This window comes from Rhinoderma darwinii, chromosome 3, assembly GCF_050947455.1.
Source record: "Rhinoderma darwinii isolate aRhiDar2 chromosome 3, aRhiDar2.hap1, whole genome shotgun sequence".
NCBI lineage: Eukaryota > Metazoa > Chordata > Amphibia > Anura > Rhinodermatidae > Rhinoderma > Rhinoderma darwinii.
In genome coordinates, this window is record NC_134689.1 from 406355661 (window position 1) to 406379504 (window position 23844).

General features: G+C 43.3%; 1 protein-coding gene and 1 pseudogene across 1 annotated transcript; both read left to right on the forward strand.

Moving 5' to 3' along the window:
* The first annotated feature begins 5362 nt into the window (after nucleotides 1-5362).
* On the forward strand, nucleotides 5363-11569 carry LOC142748414 (transmembrane 4 L6 family member 4-like; annotated as a pseudogene).
* Nucleotides 11570-21519: 9950 nt separating this feature from the next.
* Nucleotides 21520-23292, forward strand: LOC142748415 (transmembrane 4 L6 family member 5-like). Its single transcript, XM_075855511.1, has 4 exons — nucleotides 21520-21785; nucleotides 21886-21951; nucleotides 22468-22634; nucleotides 23103-23292. Exons 1-4 carry the CDS (start codon nucleotides 21603-21605, stop codon nucleotides 23290-23292), a joined length of 606 nt encoding a protein of 201 aa, XP_075711626.1. The 5' UTR covers nucleotides 21520-21602.
* Nucleotides 23293-23844: the final 552 nt, after the last annotated feature.

Here is a 23844-nt window from a genome sequence, read left to right on the forward strand (position 1 = left end):
AGAATCGCTTGGATAGGTAAAAGCATTCCGGAGTTATTACCACATAAAGTGACACATGTCAGATTTGAAAAAATAGGCTGTTTCCTTAAGGCCAAAACAGGCTCAGTCCTTAAGGGGTTAAAAAGTGATCAAAAAGACGCATCTACTCCAAAATGTTACCAATAAAAAGTCTTCCCACAAAAAAAAAGCCCTCATACAACCGCATCGGCGAAAAATAAAAACATTACGGCTCTTCAAATATAAAGACACAAAAACAAATAATTTTGAAAAAAAAGTGTTTTTACTGTAAAAGTAGTAAAACATACAAAAACTATACAAATTTGGTATCGTTGCAATCGTAACAACCCGCTGAATAAACTTATTGTGTTATTTATACCACACGGTAAACGGCGTAGATTTAGGATGCAAAAAAGAGTGGCGAAATGTCAGATTTTTTTCTATTCCCCCCCCAAAAAAAAAGTTAATGAAAGTTAATCAATAAATAATATGTACCTCAAAATGGTGCTATTAAAAAATACAACTTGTCCCGCAAAAAACAAGACCTTATACAGCTATGTCGACGCAAAAATAAAAATGTTATAGCTCTTGGAATGCGACGATGGAAAAACGTAAAAAATAGCCTGGTCATTAAGGTCTAAAATAGGCTGGTCATTAAGGGGTTAATATTAAGTAGGATTGAAGGGTGTACGCACTATAGAGGTAGCCTATGGGCCCTTGGAATGAGGGCGTCCAGCCATAGTTGATCCCATCCTGTTTGCTGTTGTGTGTTGAGAAAATCTGTAGGATTGTCATCTACAGAGAAATTGCCTTGTTGGCAAACAAAGGGGAATCGGCTCAAGGGTCACGAAAAGGGGGGCCCTTCTGTCCCGGCTTGTAAAACGCGGCACTGTAATGGGGGGTCTTCGCTCTTCTACGTATGTGATGGTAGGAATTTAGTTTTTTATCCGTGAATCGCGTCTGTTTTTTTTTTTTTCCCTTGACCCAAAAGTAAAAGATAAAAGATCTGGTGACAACTGATGACAATAGTCTTTTTTTTTTTTTTTTTTTGCAACAGTTCTTTCATTTCTGCTCTAAATAGATCAGAAGGCAATCTCGATTGAAAACAAGGCTTGGAGGATTGTTAACAAAAGCCAGAGATGTCAGTAATTTTCCATAGGACCACCTTGAGTGGAACATCCAATGAAACATGTCCACAAAAGCTGCCAAATGTTGTCAACTAGATAACTGTATCAACCGTCTAATCCCAAAGAGAACAATGACTATAACGCCCAACATTTCTATTGGGATCAAGACTCAACTCGACTTGCACAAAAGTTTCTTCCTACATCTCATGTTGTGAGATGTGAAAGTCGTAGCTCAGCTCCAGCCTAAACCTGACCCAACAAGTGATCAAGGTCCAGTAGTGAAGAGCACATCTCCAGTTCATGAGACTACTACCAGGCAAAAAGCAAAGCTTTGAGGAGTTAAGGATGACCACCTGGCAAGAATGTCCATCTCTTTCCACCGCTGCCAATCATACCAGTCTCTTGAAAGGTTATCCAGTTATATTGAACTTTTGGCAGTATCTAGAAGTCATATAATTTCTTCTTAGTCCCCTACAGCTTTCTCCTCCAAGAATATTTTTTAAATTATACCCAGGCCTATGTAAGACTTTTTCTGAATATGTAAGGACCTACTGTAACGAGATTCCATTTCCTGCCTAATCACTTGCTGACAAGTTCTTGGTTAGCAATTATCGCCCATGAACCCTCAGCCGAATGAGCGGACTTTTTCTCTGATGACAGGCTGGGTGAAAAGCTCCAACAGACTTCTCATTCTCTAGGTTTGATCCTGTTTTGGCCCAAGAATGGTTGGCCTGGGACAGGTCCTACCAGAAAAGATAGGATCTGACAAAATACACCTTTAAAGAGGCTCTGTCACCAGATTTTGCAACCCCTATCTGCTATTGCAGCAGATCGGCGCTGCAATGTAGATTACAGTAACGTTTTTATTTTTAAAAAACGAGCATTTTTGGCCAAGTTATGACCATTTTTGTAGTTATGCAAATGAGGCTTGCAAAAGTCCAAGTGGGTGTGTTTAAAAGTAAAAGTCCAAGTGGGCGTGTATTATGTGCGTACATCGGGGCGTTTTTACTACTTTTACTAGCTGGGCGTTCTGACGAGAAGTATCATCCACTTCTCTTCACAACGCCCAGCTTCTGACAGTGCAGATCTGCGACGTCACTCACAGGTCCTGCATCGTGTCGGCCACATCGGCACCAGAGGCTACAGTTGATTCTGCAGCAGCATCAGCGTTTGCAGGTAAGTTTACTTTTAAACACACCCACTTGGACTTTTGCAAGCCTCATTTGCATAACTACAAAAATGGTCATAACTTGGCCAAAAATGCTCGTTTTTTAAAAATAAAAACTTTACTGTAATCTACATTGCAGCGCCGATCTGCTGCAATAGCAGATAGGGGTGGCAAAATCTGGTGACAGAGCCTCTTTAATGTGTATGGACGGGTTTAACGCAATAGCTGTTGTTAGGTGGCTACTCTACCCCTAGAGAAAACACCATACTTGTTAGGAACAAAGCCAGGAGTTAAGCCTTCATCCACTGAAGGTCTGTCATAGACAATGAGGTCCTATAATGAGGCATATAGTACCTTGTGCCGTGAAGGGTCATTCTACAATTCCAGCATTTTGCGAAAAGTCAAGCAATGGGTTCAATTTCCATTTGGCTATCCCTTGTGCTGGATCTGAAGGTTTTGGGCATAGGTAGAGGTCTGGAGATCTAGTCCATACTTGCCATCCCCCCTGAATTATTTGAAAGCCTCCCGAAAAAGAGTTGATTAAAGCCGTCCTGTCCAACAGGAGTGGTCAGTCGCTGACTACTCCCACCAGAAGGATAACAGTCATCAATTGGTGCTGCTCTCCACCTGCTGACTCCTTACATGTCACTTTCTGGCATGGAGCATAGATGCTGCGATAAAGAGGAGGTATATGTGTGTTATTAAAAGGCACTCTCCAGTAGAGTATTCATTTGGGGCACTCTGGTTGGCCCTTATGGGGTCACTCCTGTCGTTGTTATAGGGGCATGGTCTCTGTGAAACCTTATGGTCTAGAAACAAGTTGGGCCAATATATGTCTCGAGGTATAAGGCCACATACAAACAAAAAAGCTTTCAGTGATTATCTTCAAACCCCATTATGTAAAAATAATGTTCTTGTGTTCAGTGTTTCTCAAACTGGGTTCCATATAGATGAAAATGGAAAATGTTGAAGTGGTGGGGTGTTACCGGAAGATCTAGCAAGTTCTCAGACAGACAATTTTCCACAGTCTTATCAAATACTCAATTTCCGCGGCAGGTGAGTACAGGCCATGTTCTCCAGCCAGATGTGCATACCTACTTTATACTATACAGAATGTACTCTTAGGTACCTTCTCCAACACCTACATAGAACCTTCCTCCATGATTCCTGCCTTTCCAGGGAACCCATCACCTACAAGCTGTGGTTTTTGGGCAACCCTTATACCACCTCTACCTGCATGATAGGAAAAAGGATAGGACTAACCATAAAGGAGGAAGATGAGCTATGGACAGGTAAGGATTACTCAGCAAGCTCTGTAGCATTATAAAGTTTTTGCCATGGCCCTTGATTTTTTCCAATGATTATCTTACCCAATATCAGCCAACATTTTGGAAAATGTAAGACCACATATGCAGGGGAACTCTTTAAAGGTGCACAACATTGATAATTAGATGTACAATAAAAGGGTCCCCCAGGACTTCAATGTATATGAACTTCTGTGGGAGTGCAGCAGGTACCAAGTCCACCGTTTCGAGGCACAGACTGGGCAGCTTTGTCATTGAGGCGGCACCATCCATGATCTGATCATCCTGTCCAGGCTTCAGACCTCCTTCTTATATCACTGTGCGGATGTACCGGAGCCGACCTCACTATGTGACCGGCCTGAACATAACAAAGGGATGTATTTATGGACCTAATGAGCAGATACTGGATAAAACATGGCGAAGAAGTGAAGACAACGTCTTCCTGGGAACTTCAGAATATTTTCACTTGACATCACCAGCCCTTTGGACCCTTTCTGTCAGTCTGTCTGCGGCCATCACTGCCGAAACGGGCAGGTTTGGCATTCAACACTCAAAAAGTTGCAATATTTTCACCTACATTTCTCAGTCAGATATAACAAAAAAATGCTGAATATAATAGATTCTCAGACTACCGAAGAATCCATATGGACATGAGATGTTTTTCATTTTAAGGGGAAATGTTCTTCAATAAGTTACCCCTATATCTTCCTGATTTCTTGAAGAGTTTTCCGTATTGGTTGACAGATATCTCGCCCTCCTCAGATATTGACAAAGACACAATCTATTTTTATACAAAGGTCATGAGCAGGATGATATAACCATAAAATACAGAGACCTTGTACTACTGAGTTAGATAATGTGAAGAAGGTGCTGATGGAGACAGATCAAGTGCAGATATTCATCCGTAGACTTTTTGAAGTGATATTATTTTTGTACTTCCTCACAACTCCTCTATCAAGAAGAGTTATCTCGGTTTATAAAGTATAAAAGTAACGATACTGGACTTCAAGCGTTGATAGGTTCTCAAAAGATCTGAGGACTCATCGCTATAGTAGGTGACCATGCCCTCAATGACCATTACCCTCCCATGATACCAGCCGATGAGTTACCCTCTAATATTCCAGATATTGTTTCTAAACAGTGGTGGCAGGCCTGTAATCCTTTAAGACCCTTAGGAATAGTGACACATGCCCAGCCCCCTTTTGGTCCGTGAAAAAGTTCCTGGTGACCTAAACGTTGAATATCTAGGGACCCAACACCATTGTGCCCATTGCTTGGACGCTCGGCTACAGTGTCAGGAAGCCAGTGGTATAGTACCCACACCATGTTAATCCAGTACTACAATGATTTTTTTTTTTACTATCATGAATATTATTATTTATTTTTAATTCTCTGTATAATTCTATGTGTAATTCTATGTATATAGAACTACAATATCCCAAAGCCTCATACATCTTCCCGGACCCCACGGCAATCCAGATCCATGGTGTCCAGATGATTTATGATGTCATCTCTACTCTACGAAGTTGATCGTTTTTATAAATGGGTCTCATTCTGCTCATTTCCCAAAATTTTCATTTTTGTAAAGTTGTGGAGACCTCCGTCACCGATATGAGGCCACCTAAAGACTGACCCACACAAACCATGACGGTCTCCTGTTATAATTTTTAGTAGAAAAAAATGTTCATGTTCAGTGACATCAACGTTGGTGATACCGTCCCACCGTGCGTCAGTCTATTCCTCTGTGTCCAAATTCCACGGTGACTCAGATCCTGTTATCTATGAATCTGGGGTTGGGTCTGGAGATATAAGGAACCAGGATCCCTGTCCTCACCACAGTTCCAGCCTCCTCCATCTGCTCTCAGCCTCCAGCTCCTCCACCTCTCATCATCATGTGTACTGGGAAATGTGCTAAATTTATCGGGATTGCCCTGTTCCCTTTTTGCGTTGTCTCCATCATCTGCAATGTGATCCTGCTCTTTCCGGGATGGAGTATTGAACCAGTCCAAAATGCGTCAGAAATGTTGACGCCAGAAGTCCTGTTTCTTGGAGGAGTTATAGGAAGCGGCTTACTGGTAAGATTATCAGAAAATATAGATTGTAATCTGGGGCGGAGGGCCGATATTTCTTATCAAAACCGATGCATTGAAATTCATGTAGACTGGCATCTGTAAAGGTGGCCAAACACATTCGATTAATGACGGCCCAAACTGCCAATTTCGTCAGGATCGGCCGACCAGCTAGGGACCTCCCGACTCTCCCCTGATGGCAGATGTTGGGGGAAAGAAGGATAGGGCAGTTGGATTTCAACATGCCCGATCATTGCCCGTGTAAACATGGCAGCGATCAGCCGGCAGATCGCATCTTTTATGCAGCCTAAAAAATAACTGTTGTCGGGGTACATCTCCCTGTATAAACCGGGGATGTGAAAACTGCAGGGTGACCAAGTGATCATAGTAACGGTCGTTCGTCCCATGTAGTTAGTATCAGTGTCTGTAAACTTGTTATATCGTCAATCACTGCCCGTTATGGGCAGAAACTGTCCTTGTGATGGGACCTTCAGCCTGGAGATAAAAGTGGGTAGAACAATTAGATGCTAAGCTTTATGATTACCGGACGTCTGGGTCCATCTTCAGAGCACGATGAGGAAGTGCTCCAGAAATGATGGCAGGAATATCTACTTCTCTATTCTGTAGAGGTCCCTGTGACCTTCAGGTTTGTCAGAGTCTTTTTGTTTTCATGTTTGTCTTCTCCTAATTCTCTGATAACCAAGAACAATTTTTTTTATCCCAGGTTCTTGTCCCAGCCATTCACATCCAAGCCACCGGGCGAGAGGGCTGCTGCAACAACCGCTGCGGGGTAAGCCTATTATGTGTGATACTGTATTCTGTATCTAAGCCTGTCATGTATGATACTATCTGCTGTATCTAAGCCTATCATGTATGATACTATCTGCTGTATCTAAACCTATCGTGTGTGATACTGTATTCTGTATCTAAGCCTATCCTGTATGATACTGTCTGCTGTATCTAAGCCTATCATGTATAATACTATCTTCTGTATCTAAGCCCATCATGTGATATTATCTGCTATATCTAAGCCTATCATGTGTGATACTGTGTACTGTACTGGTGTATCTAAGCAAATCATGTGTGATACTGTTTGCTGAGCCAGTGTACCTAAGCCTCTCCTGTGTGAAACTGTCTTCTTGGCTGGTGTATCTAAGCCTATGATGTGTGATACTGTCTGCTGAGCCTGTTGTATCTAAGTCTATAAGTGTGATACTGTCTGCTGAGCCACTGTATCTAATCCTATCATGTGTGATACTGTCTGCTGAGCCGGTGTATCTAATCCCATCATGTGTGATACTGGCTTCTAAGCCGCTGTATCTAATCCTATCATGTGTGATACTGGCTGCTGAGCCAGTGTATCTAATCATATCATGTGTGATACTGTTTGCTGAGCCTGCTGTTTCTAATCCTATCATGTGTGATACCATCTGCTGAGCCTGTTGTATCTAATCCGATCATGTGTGATACTGTCTGCTGAGCCGGTGTATCTAATCCCATCATGTGTGATACTGGCTGCTAAGCCGCTGTATCTAATCATATCATGTGTGATACTGTTTGCTGAGCCAGTGTATCTAATCATATCATGTGTGATACCATCTGCTGAGCCTGTTGTATCTAATCCTATCATGTGTGATACCGTCTGCTGAGCCTGTTGTATCTAATCCTATCATGTGTGATACCGTCTGCTGAGCCTGTTGTATCTAATCCTATCATGTGTGATACTGTTTGCTGAGCCAGTGTACCTAAGCCTCTTCTGTGTGAAACTGTCTTCTTGGCTGGTGTATCTAAGCCTATGATGTGTGAAACTGTCTTCTTGGCTGTTGTATCTAAGTCTATCATGTGTGATACTGTCTGCTGAGCTGCTGTATCTAATCCTATCATGTGTGATACGGTCTGTTGAGCTGCTGTATCTAATCCTATCATGTGTGATACTGTCTGCTGAGATGGTGTATCTAATCCTATCATGTGTGATACTAGCAGCTGATCTGGTGTATCTAAGCCTATCATGTGTGATACTGGCTGCTGATCTGGTGTATCTAAGCTTTTCATGTGTGATACTGTCTGCTGATCTCGTGTATCTAAGCTTATACGTCAGGTTAGCAGGGGACAGCGGGGGACACATTCCTCAGTAAGACAATTTGATCAATAAATGCAATATTTAACCCCTTCTCTCCCACAGATGTTCCTGTCCATTCTCTTTGCCGCTATCGGGGTTGTTGGATCCTTGTACGGCTTTGTGGCGTCTGTGTTGGGGATGGTGCGAGGACCTCAATGCTTGTATGAGTTCTCCGGTACCAACGCCTCCGCACCTCCAGACATATGGGGACGTCCCTTTTACTCTGACCTTAAAGATTTCAAGTAAGAATTTAATTATAGTTAATGACATATATTGTCGTATGGCTGGTTTAATGTTTAGTGATATTAGTAACAGGGGGCGGGGCTGTGACAACTTGTCTTTCATTTCCATTAGGGCAGATACACACGAACGTTGCGTTTTTGCGCGCGCAAACAACGCGGCGTTTTGCGCGCGCAAAAACCATTTGACAGCTGCGTGTGTCATCCGTGTCTGATGCGCGGCTGCGTGATTTTCGCGCAGCCGCCATCATAGAGATGAGGCTAGTCGACGGCCGTCACTGTCCAAGGTGCTGAAAGAGCTAACTCTTTCAGCACCCTCGACAGTGAATGCCGAACACAATATCGAAAAACCTGTTGAAAAAAAAGAAAAAGTTCGTACTTACCAAGAAGTTCCCGGCCGTTGCCTTGGTGACGCGCCTCTCTTGACATCGGGCCCCACCTCCCTGGATGACGCGCCAGTCCATGTGACCGCTGCAGCCTGTGCTTGGCCTGTGATTGGCTGGAGCTGTCACTTGGACTGAATTGTCATCCCGGGAGGTCAGACTGGAGGAAGAAGCCTGGAGTTATGGGTAAGTCAGAACTTCGTTTTTTTTTACAGGTTCATGTTTTTTGGGATCGGTAGTCACAGTCCATGGTGCTGAAACAGTTTAACTCTTTCAGCACCATGGACAGTGACTATCTCCTGACGTCGCGTACCGATAATTTTTTTGCCGGGTTCGGCCAAAACGAGTTCGACCGAACCCGGTGAAGTTCGGTTCGGTTGTCCGGGTTCGCTCATCGCAAAGACACTCCGTTTGGATGTTCGGAAACAGAAAAGCACGTGGTGCTTTTCTGTTTACATTCATCCTTTTGACAGCTGGTGCGCTGTTTCAGTCGGTTCGCACGGAAGTGCTTCCGTACGACCTGCGTGGTTTTCACGCACCCATTGACTTCAATGGGTGCGTGATGCGCGAAAAACGCAGAGTTATTGAACCTGTCGCGCTTTTTGTGCAGCAGACAAACGCTGCGCAAAAAGCACGGACTGTCTGTACTGCCCCATAGACTTGTATTGGTCCATGCGTGCCGCGTGAAAACCACGCGGCCCGCACAGACCGAATACACGCCCGTGTGAATCCCCCCTTAAAAAGAGGCAGTTTGTCCCCATCAATAGATATAATAGATGTTACTGTAATATACGACATATACAAAGAGGAACTTATAACGACTGCATATAGGGAATACCCTAAGGATGTAGTAGGGGAGTTACATATCTTGGGTGAAGTTGCCCTTTAAGCATTTATAACGTTAATCTTTAACAACTTTGTAAATACACTTTATGGACAAAAGTATTGGGACACCTACACATTATACCTACAGGAGTTTTCATGACATCCCATTATAAATACGGACTGGTAACGTTTTCCGGGCATTCGCCAAACCCAGACTCATCCATCAGACCGCCAGATAGAGAAGCGTCACTCGACAGAACACGTTTCCATAGGCGAGCTGCTGGATTTTATTTACCTGTGGCAATGGGACTGAATGAAACACCTGAATTCAATGATTAAGATGTGTCCTAATACTTTTCCCCATATATTGTACTTTGTTTTACTTTACCGCGGCACGTTTTATACTCCATTCACATCCGGAGCTGCATTCATAATTGAAAACACTACAAAATGAATCACCCAACAGAGAGCTGACCCAGCAGAGGGCAGCAGTGAGATGTGACGCCCTGCAATCTAAGAGTTTATATGAAATCAGTGAAAGTATGAGTGCAGCTTTGGATGTGACTAGAGTATAAGACATGATTCAAGATCGGTATAAAAATTATACCGATGTTAAAAAGAGTTATGCATCACAGAGTCTGGAAGAATGGCTCTCCTTTCGTACCTGGTTAACCCTTTGTTTCTCTTTGACTTTGCAGTAATCAGAATTACCTATTCAACGAGACTATGTGGAGTTTCTGTAAGAGCCCCAAGGATGTGGTGATGTTTAACATAATCCTGTTTTCTATGGTCTTGGCTTCCTCCGGCATCACTCTAATTCTGTGCACTATCCAGATGGTCAATGGACTCTTTGGCTGTATTTGCGGAACCTGCGGAGGCAAGGATAAATGGTGAGTATATACTACCTATATACAGCTAGTGTTTGTAAATGAGCAGTCCAACTGAGATGGCCACAGGGGCTCCTTCTAAGGCCTCATGCACACGACCGTATTTTTTCCCACCCGTAAATACTGGCGTAAATACGGGTCCGGTGTCACACGTATTCCACCCGTTTTGCACCAGTATTTACGAACCCGTGCCCGTAAATATGGGTCCGGTGTCACCCGTATTCCACCCGTATTTACGGGCACGTTTTTGGCTGCAAAATAGCACTGCACTAATCGGCAGCCCCTTCTCTCTATCAGTGCAGGATAGAGAGAAGGGACAGCCCTTTCTGTAATAAAAGTTAAAGAAATTCATACTTACCCGGCCGTTGTCTTGGTGACGCGTCCCTCTCTTCACATCCAGCCCGACATCCCTGGATGACGCGGCAGTCCATGTGACCGCTGCAGCCTGTGATTGACCTGTGATTGGCTGCAGCGGTCACATGGCCTGAAACGTCATCCAGGACGTCGGGCCGGATGTCGAGAGAGACGCGTCACCAAGGCAACGGGCGGGAGACCGGACTGGAGGAAGCAGGAAGTTGTCGGTAAGTATGAACGTCTTTTATTTTTATTTTTTACAGGTTTATACTGATCGGTAGTCACTGTCCAGGGTGCTGAAAGAGTTACTGCCGATCAGTTAACTCTTTCAGCTCCCTGGACAGTGACTATTTACTGACGTCGCTTAGCAACGCTGCCGTAATGACGGGTGCACACATGTAGCCACCCGTCATTACGAGAGCTCCATAGACTTCTATGGACTGTCCGTGCCGTTATTACGGCCTGAAATAGGACATGTTCTATCTTTTTCAACGGCACGGGCACCTTCCCGTGAGAAAACGGGAAGGCACCCGTCGCCAATAGAAGTCTATGAGCCCGTTATTAGGGGTCGTAATTACGACCCGTAATAACGGGAGTTTTTACGGTCGTGTGTATGAGGCCTAAGACTGCATTTTGTGTAGGTGAATGCATTATAATCAGCTGGCATTAGTACAGAAGGTGATTACATTTTGCTAGGATTTCCTGCTGGGAGAGGGGAAAGGAGATGCATCATCTGCAGTCGGGACACAGAGCAGCTCACGTAGCTGACATACATGAGGATTTTCTGCACAGTTCTATTAATTAATTCATATTTTTGGTTTACAGATGGACCCATCAATAAAACTCACCCGGTAACCATGAGCATTTACACCCCACCCGCCCATCACTGCCTCTTTTAGGCTTATGTCAAAGGCTGGATCCTTTGACAACCCAAACCTGGTTAGAGATGTTCACCTGGTCAAACATGACTGACGATCCCAGTGAGTCAGAATGAAGGGATTTCCCTACCCCAGACCGACTCAATTTTGCACTCAGGATTCTGGAAGTCTCTTCTGATATGTGTATATACCAGTCATATTTTTATTTATGATTTATATTGATGCCAATATGTGAATAAACTCAGATTTGGATATGTGTGTCTCCTTTTGCGCATTTTGTAAATTATTTCCTTGATAATTAGGGAAACCAATTGAACTATAAGACTTTTTTGGCTCGAAACTGTAAAAAAAATTGGGTGGAGTTACCCTTTAAGCCTCTCCAAGATAGTGACCTTTTTGTTTTTTTTTCATTAGGCCAGTAGTCTGCTTTATACCTACTATCCAATTATTATTCAGTAACAACAAGGGCGGGGCTGTGACAATCTTGATTCATTTGCATAAGAAAAGGGGAGTGGTTGTCGCAAACAAATTCTAGATTTAGGGTGGAGGTAAAGGGGTTGGACAGGATTAGAAAACCTTGGCTACTTTTTTTCCAAAAACAGTACCACACCTGCCCATTGGTTGTGTTTGGTATTGCAGCTCAGCTCTATTGAAGTGAATGGAGCAAAGCTGCAATACCGCACACAACCTATGGACAGGTATGGCGCTGTTTTTGAACAAGGATTCACAACCTTTTCTAGTCTGAGGGCCAGTTTTTTCAGATTCTACCAGTGAAGGGCCACAATTAATCTTAAAGAGTTTCCATCTTGGTCATTTATGGCATATCAACAGGAAGAAAACCCACCCTCTGACCTGCACTAGACCTAACACAGTAGCAGGAGAAGAAACAGAACCAAAATTCAGTGCTGAGGTAAAAGGAACTAAGGCTATGTTCACACGCTAAAGTAAAAACGGCTGTAAAATACGGAGCTGATTTCAAGGGAAAACAACCTCTGATTTTCAGCCGTTTCTAAAGCATCAAACGTCTTTTGATGCGTTTTTCTGGAGCTGTTTTTCTATTGATCCAATGAAAAACTGCTCCAAAAACGGCTCAAATGACATGCTCCTTCTTTTTACGGGGCATTCTTTTATGCGCCATTTTATCAAAAAAACCTTGTCTGAACGAAACGCCGTTTTTCGGAGGCGTTCAGCTGGCAATTTTCGAGGCGTTTACGTCTGAAAACACTGCGTGTGAACATACCCTAAGACTCTCTCTCTATAGGCCCAATTTAACCCTTTCCCGCCACAGCCAGTTTTCGTTTTTTCTTTTCGTTTTTATCTCCCCGCCTTTTAATAGCCAAAACTTTTTTATTTTTCCGTCTACATTTTTTTTCACGGGACGAGTTTTCATTTTATATGGCACCATTTAATGTACTGAGAAACTTTTAGAAAATAATTATTTTGGGGGTGGTTTTGGGGTGGAATAGAAAAAAAAAAACAGAAAATAGAGTGGATTCACACACCACGTTTTTAGTACGTTTTTCCTGTATTTTTAGGGGCAAAATCGCTACGGCCAGATGTTAGCTTGAAGTTAATGGGGAAATATAAAACACCCTACAAACATGGTGTTTTTTTTTTATTTTAACTTGGTGTCAGTCGTGTTTTTTCAAAATCGAGCAAACATGTTTTTGGAAGTTTTTGTTTTTTTGCATCATTTAGTGTTGTTTTTGTCTCATAGACCTCCACAGGTTTCTGGAGGTCAATGTGTGGTTTTTTTATGGTGTTTTTGTTAGCGTTTTTTTTTTTGGGAAAAAGTATGTTACATCACATAATCTTTGAATCACATGGTTTGCTAACCAAAAAACGCCACCAAAAAAACCATAAAAACGCTTGTACCATTATACTAATATAACGAGTTTTTTTTAGATGCCATTTTTGTTTGGCTACCATTTTTTAGGTTTTACTACTTTTACAAAATAAAAACAATTTGTTAAAAAAAATATATATTTTGCGTCCCCATATTCTGAGACCTATAACCTTTTTAGTTTTCTGTCAATGAAGCGATGTGGGGGCTTATTTTTTGCGGGGTGAGCTTTAGTTTTTATTGCTACCATTTTGGGCTACATATGACATATTTTTTATCACTAATTATGACATTTGTTTGGGGAGTGCGAGGTGACCAGAAAATGGCCATTCTAGTGGTTTTGTTTTTTTGTTGTTGTTTTTTAACGGCGGTCACTGTTAATTAACGGATAAAGAACGTCATATTGTAAAAGTTTGCTTGTCAATGATATTTATTTTAATGAAAAATAATACACTACCGTTCAAAAGTTTGGGGTCACCCAGACAATTTTGTGTTTTCCATGAAAATTCACACTTATAGTTATCAAATGAGTTGCAAAATGACTAGAAAATATCGTCAAGACATTGACAAGGTTAGAAACAATGATTTTTATTTGAAATAATAATTTTCTCCTTCAGACTTTGCTTTGGTCTTGGAATGCTCCATTTGCAGCAATTACAGCATTGCAGACCTTTGGCATTCTAGCTGTTAATTTGCTGAGGTAATCGGGAGAAATTTCACCCCATGCTTCCAGAAGCCCCTCCCACAAGTTGGATTGGCTTGATGGCCACTTCTTGCGTACCATACGGTCAAGCTGCTCCCACAACAGCTCTATGGGGTTGAGATCTGGTGACTGCGCTGGCCACTCCATTACAGATAGAATACCAGCTGCCTGCTTCTTCCCTAAATAGTTCTAGCAGAATTTGGAGGTGTGCTTTGGGTCATTGTCCTGTTGTAGGATGAAATTGGCTCCAATCAAGCGCTGTCCACAGGGTATGGCATGGCGTTACAAAATGGAGTGATAGCCTTCCTTATTCAAAATCCCTTTTACCTTGTACAAATCTCGCACTTTACCAGCACCAAAGCAACCCCAGACCATCACATTACCTCTACCATGCTTGACAGATGGCGTCAGGCACTCTTCCAGCATCTTTTCAGTTGTTCTGCGTCTCACAAATGTTCTTCTGTGTGATCCAAACACCTCAAACTTCGATTCGTCTGTCCATAACACTTTTTTACAATCTTCCTCTGTCCAATGTCTGTGTGCTCACAATAACAGGCTTACCGTGCCATTCGTGGGAGCCGCATAAGAATGGAGAGGTTGTGCACATGCTGCATTCATTGGTGGGGGTGCGGGTGGGTCTTGCGCTGATACCTGAATCACTCAGTCCCGCGGACATGACGGTTTTAGTGACACCTGTAATCTATATCATCCTAGTTTATGACTTAGATGTGATCGGTAACTGCTTGATCCTGCATGTCAGAGATACCAAGGACCCTCTGACACTGAACCCGTCAGTCCCGCGGACTAGACGGATACAGGAATCAGCGCTAGATACAGCTGCTCTGTATACAGGATACAAAGCAGCTGTATCTCAAAAAGTAAGTATAATTTTTATTAAAAAGTAATTATACAGTTGCACCAATCACACGGATAGATATTTGTATTAAAATAAATACATTTCAAAGTTCTATATAGCCTTTAAAGTAGGAGAGGACACTAACCCCAAATTCCTTGCCTTAAAGGACAACTCCATTATACAGTAAAAAAAAGACACTGTATAACGGGACGCCGGTCTCGCTGTGCCTATCTGTGCGGCCGATGTCCCTCTCTGTCTCACCGCCACTGGGCTCTCCATAGCAGCTCCCACCAAGCAATATCCTAAAGGGACAGGCACATGTCCGCTGTTGGGTTCAGCTTACTGCTACACTTTGCCTGAGCTACAAGTTTCCAGGGTTCCTGATCAATTGTAAAGGTGTTTGCTGTTCGTTATTCTAGGGTTGAATAGGACTGTTTCAACTCTGCCAGTCCTGAACTCCGATTTGTACGTCGACGCTTGTGTTTATTGGCTCTGCCAGGGCCGGCCTTAAATCGGATGGTGCCCTTCTGTTGGAGCTCCCTCATATAATATACAGGTCATACAGTGTACGTATATAATACAGTATCTAATCATAAGCTCCATACAGTGTGGTATCCAAAGGAAATTCCATATATTTTTGATACCCACAATATTTTCTCTTCTCTTGATTCCCAGTGGTACATGCAGGGGGGGGGGGGGTTTCCAGTTGCCCGGAAGCCCCCCTGCGACCAGGGCCGGAAGGTCCCTACGTACTGTTGTACTCAACTGTATCCACATCCTTAGAACCCGGATACAATTGACCGCGTTGACAAGGCAAGAGACAGCTTTTCTTGTGATGCAGGCGGTGCGATTACGTAATCACGCCGCCTGCATTGTTCTGCGGAAGCAGGCCTGGTCAGAAGGGACTGCACATGAACAGAGACAGGTGAGTTATTATAGTGAGCACTGTGGCACTATCCACAGACGGTGTGTGTGGTACTATCCACACGGGGTGTGTCTGGCACTATCCACAGGGGGTGTGTGTGGCACTATCTACACGGGCACTGTGGAACTATCCACAGGGGGTGTGTGGTACTATCCACAGGGGGTGTGTGTGGCACTATCCACAGGCGGGGGTGTGGAACAATCTACAGGGGGCACTGTGGAACTATCTACATGAACAGTGGGTAGCACTATCTACAGGGGGCACTGTGGCACTATCTACAGCGGGCACTGTGGCACTATCTACAGGAATAGTGTGTGGCGAAATCTACAGGTGACACTATCTACATGGGCAGCATGGGGCATTATCTACTTGGGCAGTGTGTGGTACTATCTACATAGGCAGTGAGGCACTATCTACACGGGCAGTGTGTGGCACAATCTACATAGGCAATGTATGGCACTCTCCTCAGGGGGCTGTGTGGCACAATCTACATGAGCACTATCTACAGGTGGGCTGTGTGTGGCACTATCTACATGGGCACTGTGGCACAATCCATAGGGAGGTAGTGTGTAGCACTGTCTACAGGGGGCAGTGGCACTATCGAGGGTGCACGATGGCAATATCTGCAGTGGGCACTGTAACACTATCTACCGAGGGCACTGTGACACTATATGCAGGGAGTACTGTGGCACTATCCACAGTGACGTAGTGGAACTATCTACAGAGGGCACTCCCAGCATTTCCTACACGAGTTCACAGAATATTCTTACTCCAGCGACACAGTTTATGGCTGTTCAGTTAATATTGCGTAACGTGTAAGCTGCGGTAATTATTGGGGGCGGAGTTACAGTAGATCATTGATTGCTCTATCACTCTTTCCCTGCTCCTGACATCTATATACTGATGCATTGCACTCTTGTAGATCATTATATCAGACGCATAAATCTATGAAATGTTAACATGAATCAGTCAGTATGGAGAAGTAACACCTGACTATACACTGCCAGCGGTCCAGGAAGCTGAGATATAGGGTGATGTTTGTAAAGTTCTCACTCTAAAGGCCTGAAGTAACCACAGTCCACACAACAGATGTATGGCACTCTACTGTTCTCGTCTTAAGGCCTTATTCAGACGAACGGGAATTACGTCCGTGCAACGCGCGTGATTTTCACGCGCGTCGCACGGACCTATATTAGTCTATGGGGCCGTGCAGACATGTGCGTGAATTTTACGCGGCGTTGGGCCACTGCGTAACAGTCACGACATGTCCGTTCTTTGGGCGTTTTTCGCGCATTACGCACCCATTGAAGTCAATGGGTGCGTGAAAACCACGCATGCCGCACGGAAGCACTTCCGCGCGAACTGCGTGATTCGCGCAACAGCTGTCAAAAGGATGAATGTAAACAGAAAAGCACCACTTGCTTTTCTGTTTACAAACATCCAAATGGAGTGTCATAATGATGGCGGCTGCGCGAAAAGCACGCAGCCGAGCACCATACGCTGATGACACACGGAGCTATTAAGTGCCCTTTGCGCAGGCAAAACGCAGCGTTTTGGGTGTGATGTTATAGACGGCATGGATGATGTAACTGAACAGTGATCTGAGGGATCTTATGTCAGACACCAAGTATTTATGACATGCTGTAGGACGAAGAGACTATGTCAACTCAGTTATTCCAGTAGTCACAGGTGATAATCACAGGTGATGTCAAAGTAGAAACGTCTATGCATTTCACTACAACCTGCTCAGAACACATCACTGGAGAAAAATGTAGAACCATAAAATGTATATTGCATTTTATCTAACACGAAATTTAACCCTAAACCTAAGTCTAAGACTAAGCTTAACTAAACCTAACCCTAAACCTAGTCCTAACTCTAAATCTAACATTTACCCTAAACTTAGGGTTTGCTAAACCAAACCCTTAACCTAACCCTAGAGCTAATTCTTACACTAAACTTAAGCCTTACCCTAAACTTATCCTTACAATTAACCCTAAACCTTGTTCATTCTTCAATTTTGCACCAAACCAGCAAGCCGTGCTCCACTATACTCACACAGGTTCTCCTATCTCCAGGGGTGTAGCTAAAGGGGAGCAGGAAGAGCATTTTCCACAGGTGCTGGGTGGTAAAGGGAAGGCCAACAAGCCACTCTACCTTGGTAAGGTATCTAGATACAGGGCTAGGCTAGCAAATTGAATATTTTTCCTTGGTGAAGGAGAGCCTAGGTATGACTGCAAATATCTCTATTAATATATAAGCCATTTGAGCTCAGGTGTTGGGAATAAAAGCAGCAGACTCTGTAAACAAGGGCATCAAACGAATGGAAACCAGGGACCAACATTGACTGGGGCAGCAAACCATGACCTACCTAGAAGATTAAATCAATGGAAAGCAAAAACAGTGGCACCAAATCAATGGATACCAGGGAGTGGGGACCCCCAACTACTGGACACCAAAGAGTGGGACACAAAATCACATGACACCAGACATGAACACTGGAAACCAGAGTCTGGGGCACCAAACCAGTGGACAACAGGCACTGGGGCACCAAATCACTGGGCATATGAAATGGGGCTACAAACCACATGGCACCAGTGACTGGGGCTCCAAACCAATAGACAGCAGGAACTGAGAAAACAAAACATAGAGCACAAAATACTAGGGCACCAAACCAGTGCTCACCACAGACTGGGGATCCAAACCACTGGTATCTAGGAAAAGAGGAACAAAACCACTGGAGCCCAGAGAATGGGGCACCAAACAAAAGAACAGCATGGACAGGGGCACCAAACCATTGAACACCCAAAACTAGAGCACCACACCACTGGACATTAGATAACTAGATACTGGACCAAATCAAGTTGTCGCCAGTAACAGGGGCACCTAACCCATGGAAAGCAGAGAAGACACAATGTTGGGGAGGGGGTACATGTTGCCACCTTTGACTGGGCAACAAAGGAACTTCAGCAGCTGGCATCCTGCCCCTGTTTTGGCTTGTCCTAGGTGGTGAAGGTTTGGAATGGTAAGCTGCGTCTCCACCTAACAGCCCCGGTAACATTGCGGCACCATAACCCACCTGACGACACATGACTACAGGTCTACCCATGTAACCAAAGTTTTCAGTCCTCAACTGGGCACTCCAATGTCCACTTCAGTTAAAAATTAATAGTATTTATGGCGTCTTCATCGTAAACTCCTGCCACTGGGCTGACTGATAACATTAATGAGAGAAATTATCAATTATTATTACCGTCCAGTTAACCCTTCACTTACAGGAAACCCTTATAACATGTAGTGGTAATATGTATTATACCCTCTGTGAAATATATAATCAATATCATACATACTGTTCAGCCATAACATTAACCCTTCCCACCGCAGCTATTTTTATTGTGTTTTTAATTTCCACTTTTTCCTCTCCGCCTTCAAAAAGCCATAACGTTTTTATTTTTCCGTCGACATAGCCATAGGAGTGCTTTTGTTTTTGCGAGACAAGTTGTCGTTTTTAATGGCACCATTTAATGTACCATCTAATGCAAAAAATATTCTGTGGGGTGAAATAGAAAAAACTACGATTATTCCATTGTTTTTTTAATTTTGTTTTTAGGCTAAATGCACACGTGTGTTTTTGCCGTGCGTATTCGCGTGCGGCAAAACCGCAGCGTAATACAGTACCAGCAAAAAGGTACTCTCATGTCCATGCTGCGGTATCTTTCGGGACGTAAATTGACCCATGGTGCATATTTTTGAAACCGCAGCATGTCTATCTATCTAGCGATTCTGCTTGCAAATTCTTTCCCTGTAGTTGTAAATAAATACGCAGCATGAAAACGCCGCGATTTACGCAGCAAAACGTTAAAAAGACGTTTTTCAGGAATCAATTCTTGTGACGGCCGTTAAAATCTGATCCTGGCCCTCACATAAGGACTCCCCTGGCACAGCGCTACTTTAAGCGCTGAGCCCAGGGAAGCCCTTGATATCACTCTCCATATATGGACAGTGATGTCAGGGCTTTCAACTATGGAGTCCCCGGCCAAAGCTTGGGAAGCTTTCTGTCCGTGGACGCCTGGCCCTTGACATCACTGTCCATATATGTTAATGTTATTCACTTCACCTGTTAGTGGTTTTCACCCGTTCGCACATATGGACATACCATTATGATCTAATTGGTCTACTTACACCCAGTAAACGGCATGGCCGCAGAAGCTGAAGTGGGTGCCGGCTGTAATATATAGCTGACATCACGCTGCACTGGCCGAGTTCGGGGCGACCGCTACATCTATGTGGCTACAGAAGTTTTATTTAGCAAAAGTGTAAAATAATATACATATATGGTAACGCCACAATCGTAATGAACCCTATAATAAAGTTAACACATTATTTAAACCACACAACAAATGGGGTAAAGAAAAATTCAAACAACGGTAGAATTATTATTTTTTCCACCCCCTCCGCCCAAGAAATAATAAAACTTAAACAATAAATTATATGTAGCTCAAAGTCGTTCTGTTAAAAAATATTTGACTTGGCGACATAAAAACTATTTTATGTCCATGAAAATTGCTATTTTTGTACAAAAACGGTAAAACATCAAAAAGCTATACATATTTGGTACCGACCCATAATTTTTTCTCAATCCCCCCTCAAAAAAAATTATTAAAAGATAATGAAAAACTTATATGTACCCCAAAATGGTGATGTTATAAAATACAAATGGTCCCGCAGTGATGAAAAAAAAAAAAAAAAAGGTTGCTTCCCCAAGGCCCAAAATAGCTGCATCCTGAGAGTTTAATGTTATGGCTGATATAGTGTACAGGAGCCCATTTTCATAGAAAGCAACCAAAGCTGCCTTGTAGACATTTCTTTTTTTTTTTTAAACTTTTTGGAATTTTTGTACACCATGGGAGAGATGTATCAAAACTCCTTGAAGGAATAATTACCGCAGCCTTTAGCAGATTCCCGATCTCCAGAAGCATGTTTAGCTGTACACAGCCCTTATGGCTAAAGGATACCATCTCGGGTGTCTATCACAAGGGCAGAAAGAGGCAGGGAAAGTTTTTGTCCCAATATTGTCACCATCTGACATGTAAAAAAATGTGACAACTCATGTCTGGTCATTAAGACCCTCAACGATCTTGAGAGCCAGTCATTGCTGATCATGGTTACCAATAGTGGAGATGGGTGGGCGTCCCAGTGACCACACCCACCATTCACACATCGGATTGAAACAAAAAAAAATTATCTCAAAAAGTTGAAGAGTATGAACCTTATGGAGCCCCAAAAAAAAGAAATTAGGTATAAAATTTAAAGCAGATAACCAAAGGGACCTCCTCAGTGGGTCAGGTTAATGTTGGTTGTGGCATGATGATGGGTCCTAGTCACAACAGGGCCAATAAAGTCTAACAGAAAACAACCCCATCTGGAGCTGACTTTATAGCAGATCGCTCGATGACAGTGGCTATCATTTTAGAAGTGTGTCTTCCTTTCTCTAAAAGGTAACAAATTCCCACCTGCAATAATATTAGTAAGATCGTTTCGATTGCGCATTGTTAATTTTGGTGGTGCTCTTGGTTATTGTCATTACATTTCCCCGATAAAAAGCTATGAGGGGAAATGGAAAGCCCACACAATCTAGAAGATTGAATTTGAGGTATCAAATCATCCACCTTGAAATTTCCCAAAATTTTTTATGATTCGTTTTTTTCCTAAGGTAATCCAAGATTGCCTGCTGGAAAAAGTGACGGGCTCTGTCCCTCTATCTACCTGTGTCACATGAAGTTCAAACTCCACTGTTGAGTGACTTCAATCGTGTTATCTATGGGGTTGGGTCTAGAGATATAAGGGACCAGGATCACCTTCCTCACCACAGTTCCAGCCTCCTCCATCTGCTCTCAGCCTCGTGCTTATCCATCTCTTCTCATCATGTGTACTGGGAAATGTGCCAAGTTTATCGGGATTGCCCTGTACCCGTTGAGCATTGTCTCCATCGTCTGCAATTTGATCCTGCTCTTTCCAGGATGGGAGACTGACCCAGTGAAGAACCCAGAACAACAGATGACTCCAGAGGTCCTTTACCTTGGAGGGGTTATCGGAGGAGGAATACTGGTAAGATTACGAGATTATGTTCTTTAACAGTGTTCAAAACAAAATGCTCTAAATATTTCTATCTAGACCCAAAGCCATAACCACTGTCTTCTGATCCCAGGTGCTCATTCCAGCGATCCATATCCAAGCCACCGGTCGAGAAGGCTGCTGCAACAACCGATGCGGGGTAAGTACACTGATCCTATTCTATTGCTCCTTTGGCCATATAGTACAGGGATGGTCTAACCGGGAGGCAGAAAAGGCAAGTGCCATAGGTGCATCTGAGAGGCAATACTGGTCATATGAAGTCAACCCCTGACCACCACCAATAGTTCTTGTGACTAGTCAGATGAATAGAAGGGTGGGATCTTTGTCTTGGGTTCTCAAGATGGTTTTTGTTCTAAGCCAGGGCATAGATAGAGGAAAATGGGTCCTCCTTCCTGGTGCTAATTTCAATATCATCAATCCTCTATCCTGGGACGGGACACCCATTGCATGTTCATCCCCTCTACCCTTTTCATCTCTTGTAGAAAAGTCGGGGGTAGGGGGCACCCCCTTCTTCCCTTGTTTGCTAAAGTTATGGAAATTGGAGAAGAAGGAGTCATGGAGAAGGGGGATGGAGACTACCCTCTCTCTATGGTACTTTTAACAGCTAAATAGGGTTTAAAACAATATCAGTAAATTCTTCTCTTCCCTCCTATAGATGTTCCTGTCAATCATCTTTGCTGCTATTGGAGTTGCTGGATCTCTGTATGGTTTTGCTGTATCTATAGTGGGCATGGTGAAAGGACCTCAGTGCCAATATTCACCATTTCTAAATGTGGTCAATGTCTGGGGAAGGCCATTTAACTCTGAGCTTGAAAACTTCAAGTAAGTCCTTAGACCCCCTCACACATCTCCTCTTCACAAGATATACCCTACCTTGCATTTTTTGGAATTGCAATTCATTTAGTAGGGACCGTCACTTTGCGTTTTCTGCCGTGCAGGCAACCCCACAAGTAATGGCTGAGAAGCTAAAATAGTGTCAATGGCTCCGAGCTCCTTCCTTGCATGATAGCTAACTTGGTGTGAGCCACGGTAACCTCAGTAATTTTCTACCATACTCCAGTCCCTGTTGTCCAGTTGGGACCTTTGCCCATCAATTCCAAAAATGTTGTGCTTCTGTCTTTGGGGGCCAGTGGTTGGGGCCATGTCCTTTGTGTCCATTGCATGATATCTCAGATTTTACCAAGTGTGTCATGGTCCTGGACCAAGACCTAGGTCATCTGGAGACATAGGTCTTTCCTATCTCTTGTAGGACGTTACTAATTAACACATTCTTTCCCTTGTCTCCTGCAGTGAGAACAACTACCTGTTCCATAGAGACATGTGGGCTAAATGCCTGAAACCTGAAGGTGTGGTGGAGTTCAATGTCATCCTCTTCTCTATGGTCATTGCTTCAACCGGTATCTCTCTAATCCTGTGTACCATCCAGATGCTCAACGGCCTGTTTGGCTGCCTCTGTGGAACCTGCCGAAACAAAGAATAAATGGTGTGAATACTTAATTTTATATATATATGTATATATATATATATATATATATATATATATACCTGGACCATAACATTTTGAGAATCTGTAGCCCATTAGGTGATGTTTGTATCTGAACTATGGGGCCCCTCTGGACGCTAATATATAAGGGTGCTAATACTTTTGCAATCACATAAAAAAATAGCTGGGTGTTCCCGGTTTGTTACAAACAGGCATGTTTAATTGAACTGAGGGATTCTGATAACACCAATCAATATACATATTCGGGTGTAGGACAGGACGGCCTCATTAATGGCGAGGCTCCTCACGCGCAAGTGGGAGTTGAAGCCATTTCATTTATTGTCTCACTGATTAGTTTTATATTGCGGACTAGTAACTAAGGTCATTTCGTAAGAGATATAGTGGTTGGCACTACTGCCGTGTTACACCGGGTGATGGGTTCAAATCTCGACCAAGGCTGTTTGTTTTTTATGGCCTAATCATATATTCGGACACAAAATGCATTTATTTACTTTTTCATTTCTTTTATAGGTTGTCTATCACAGCCTC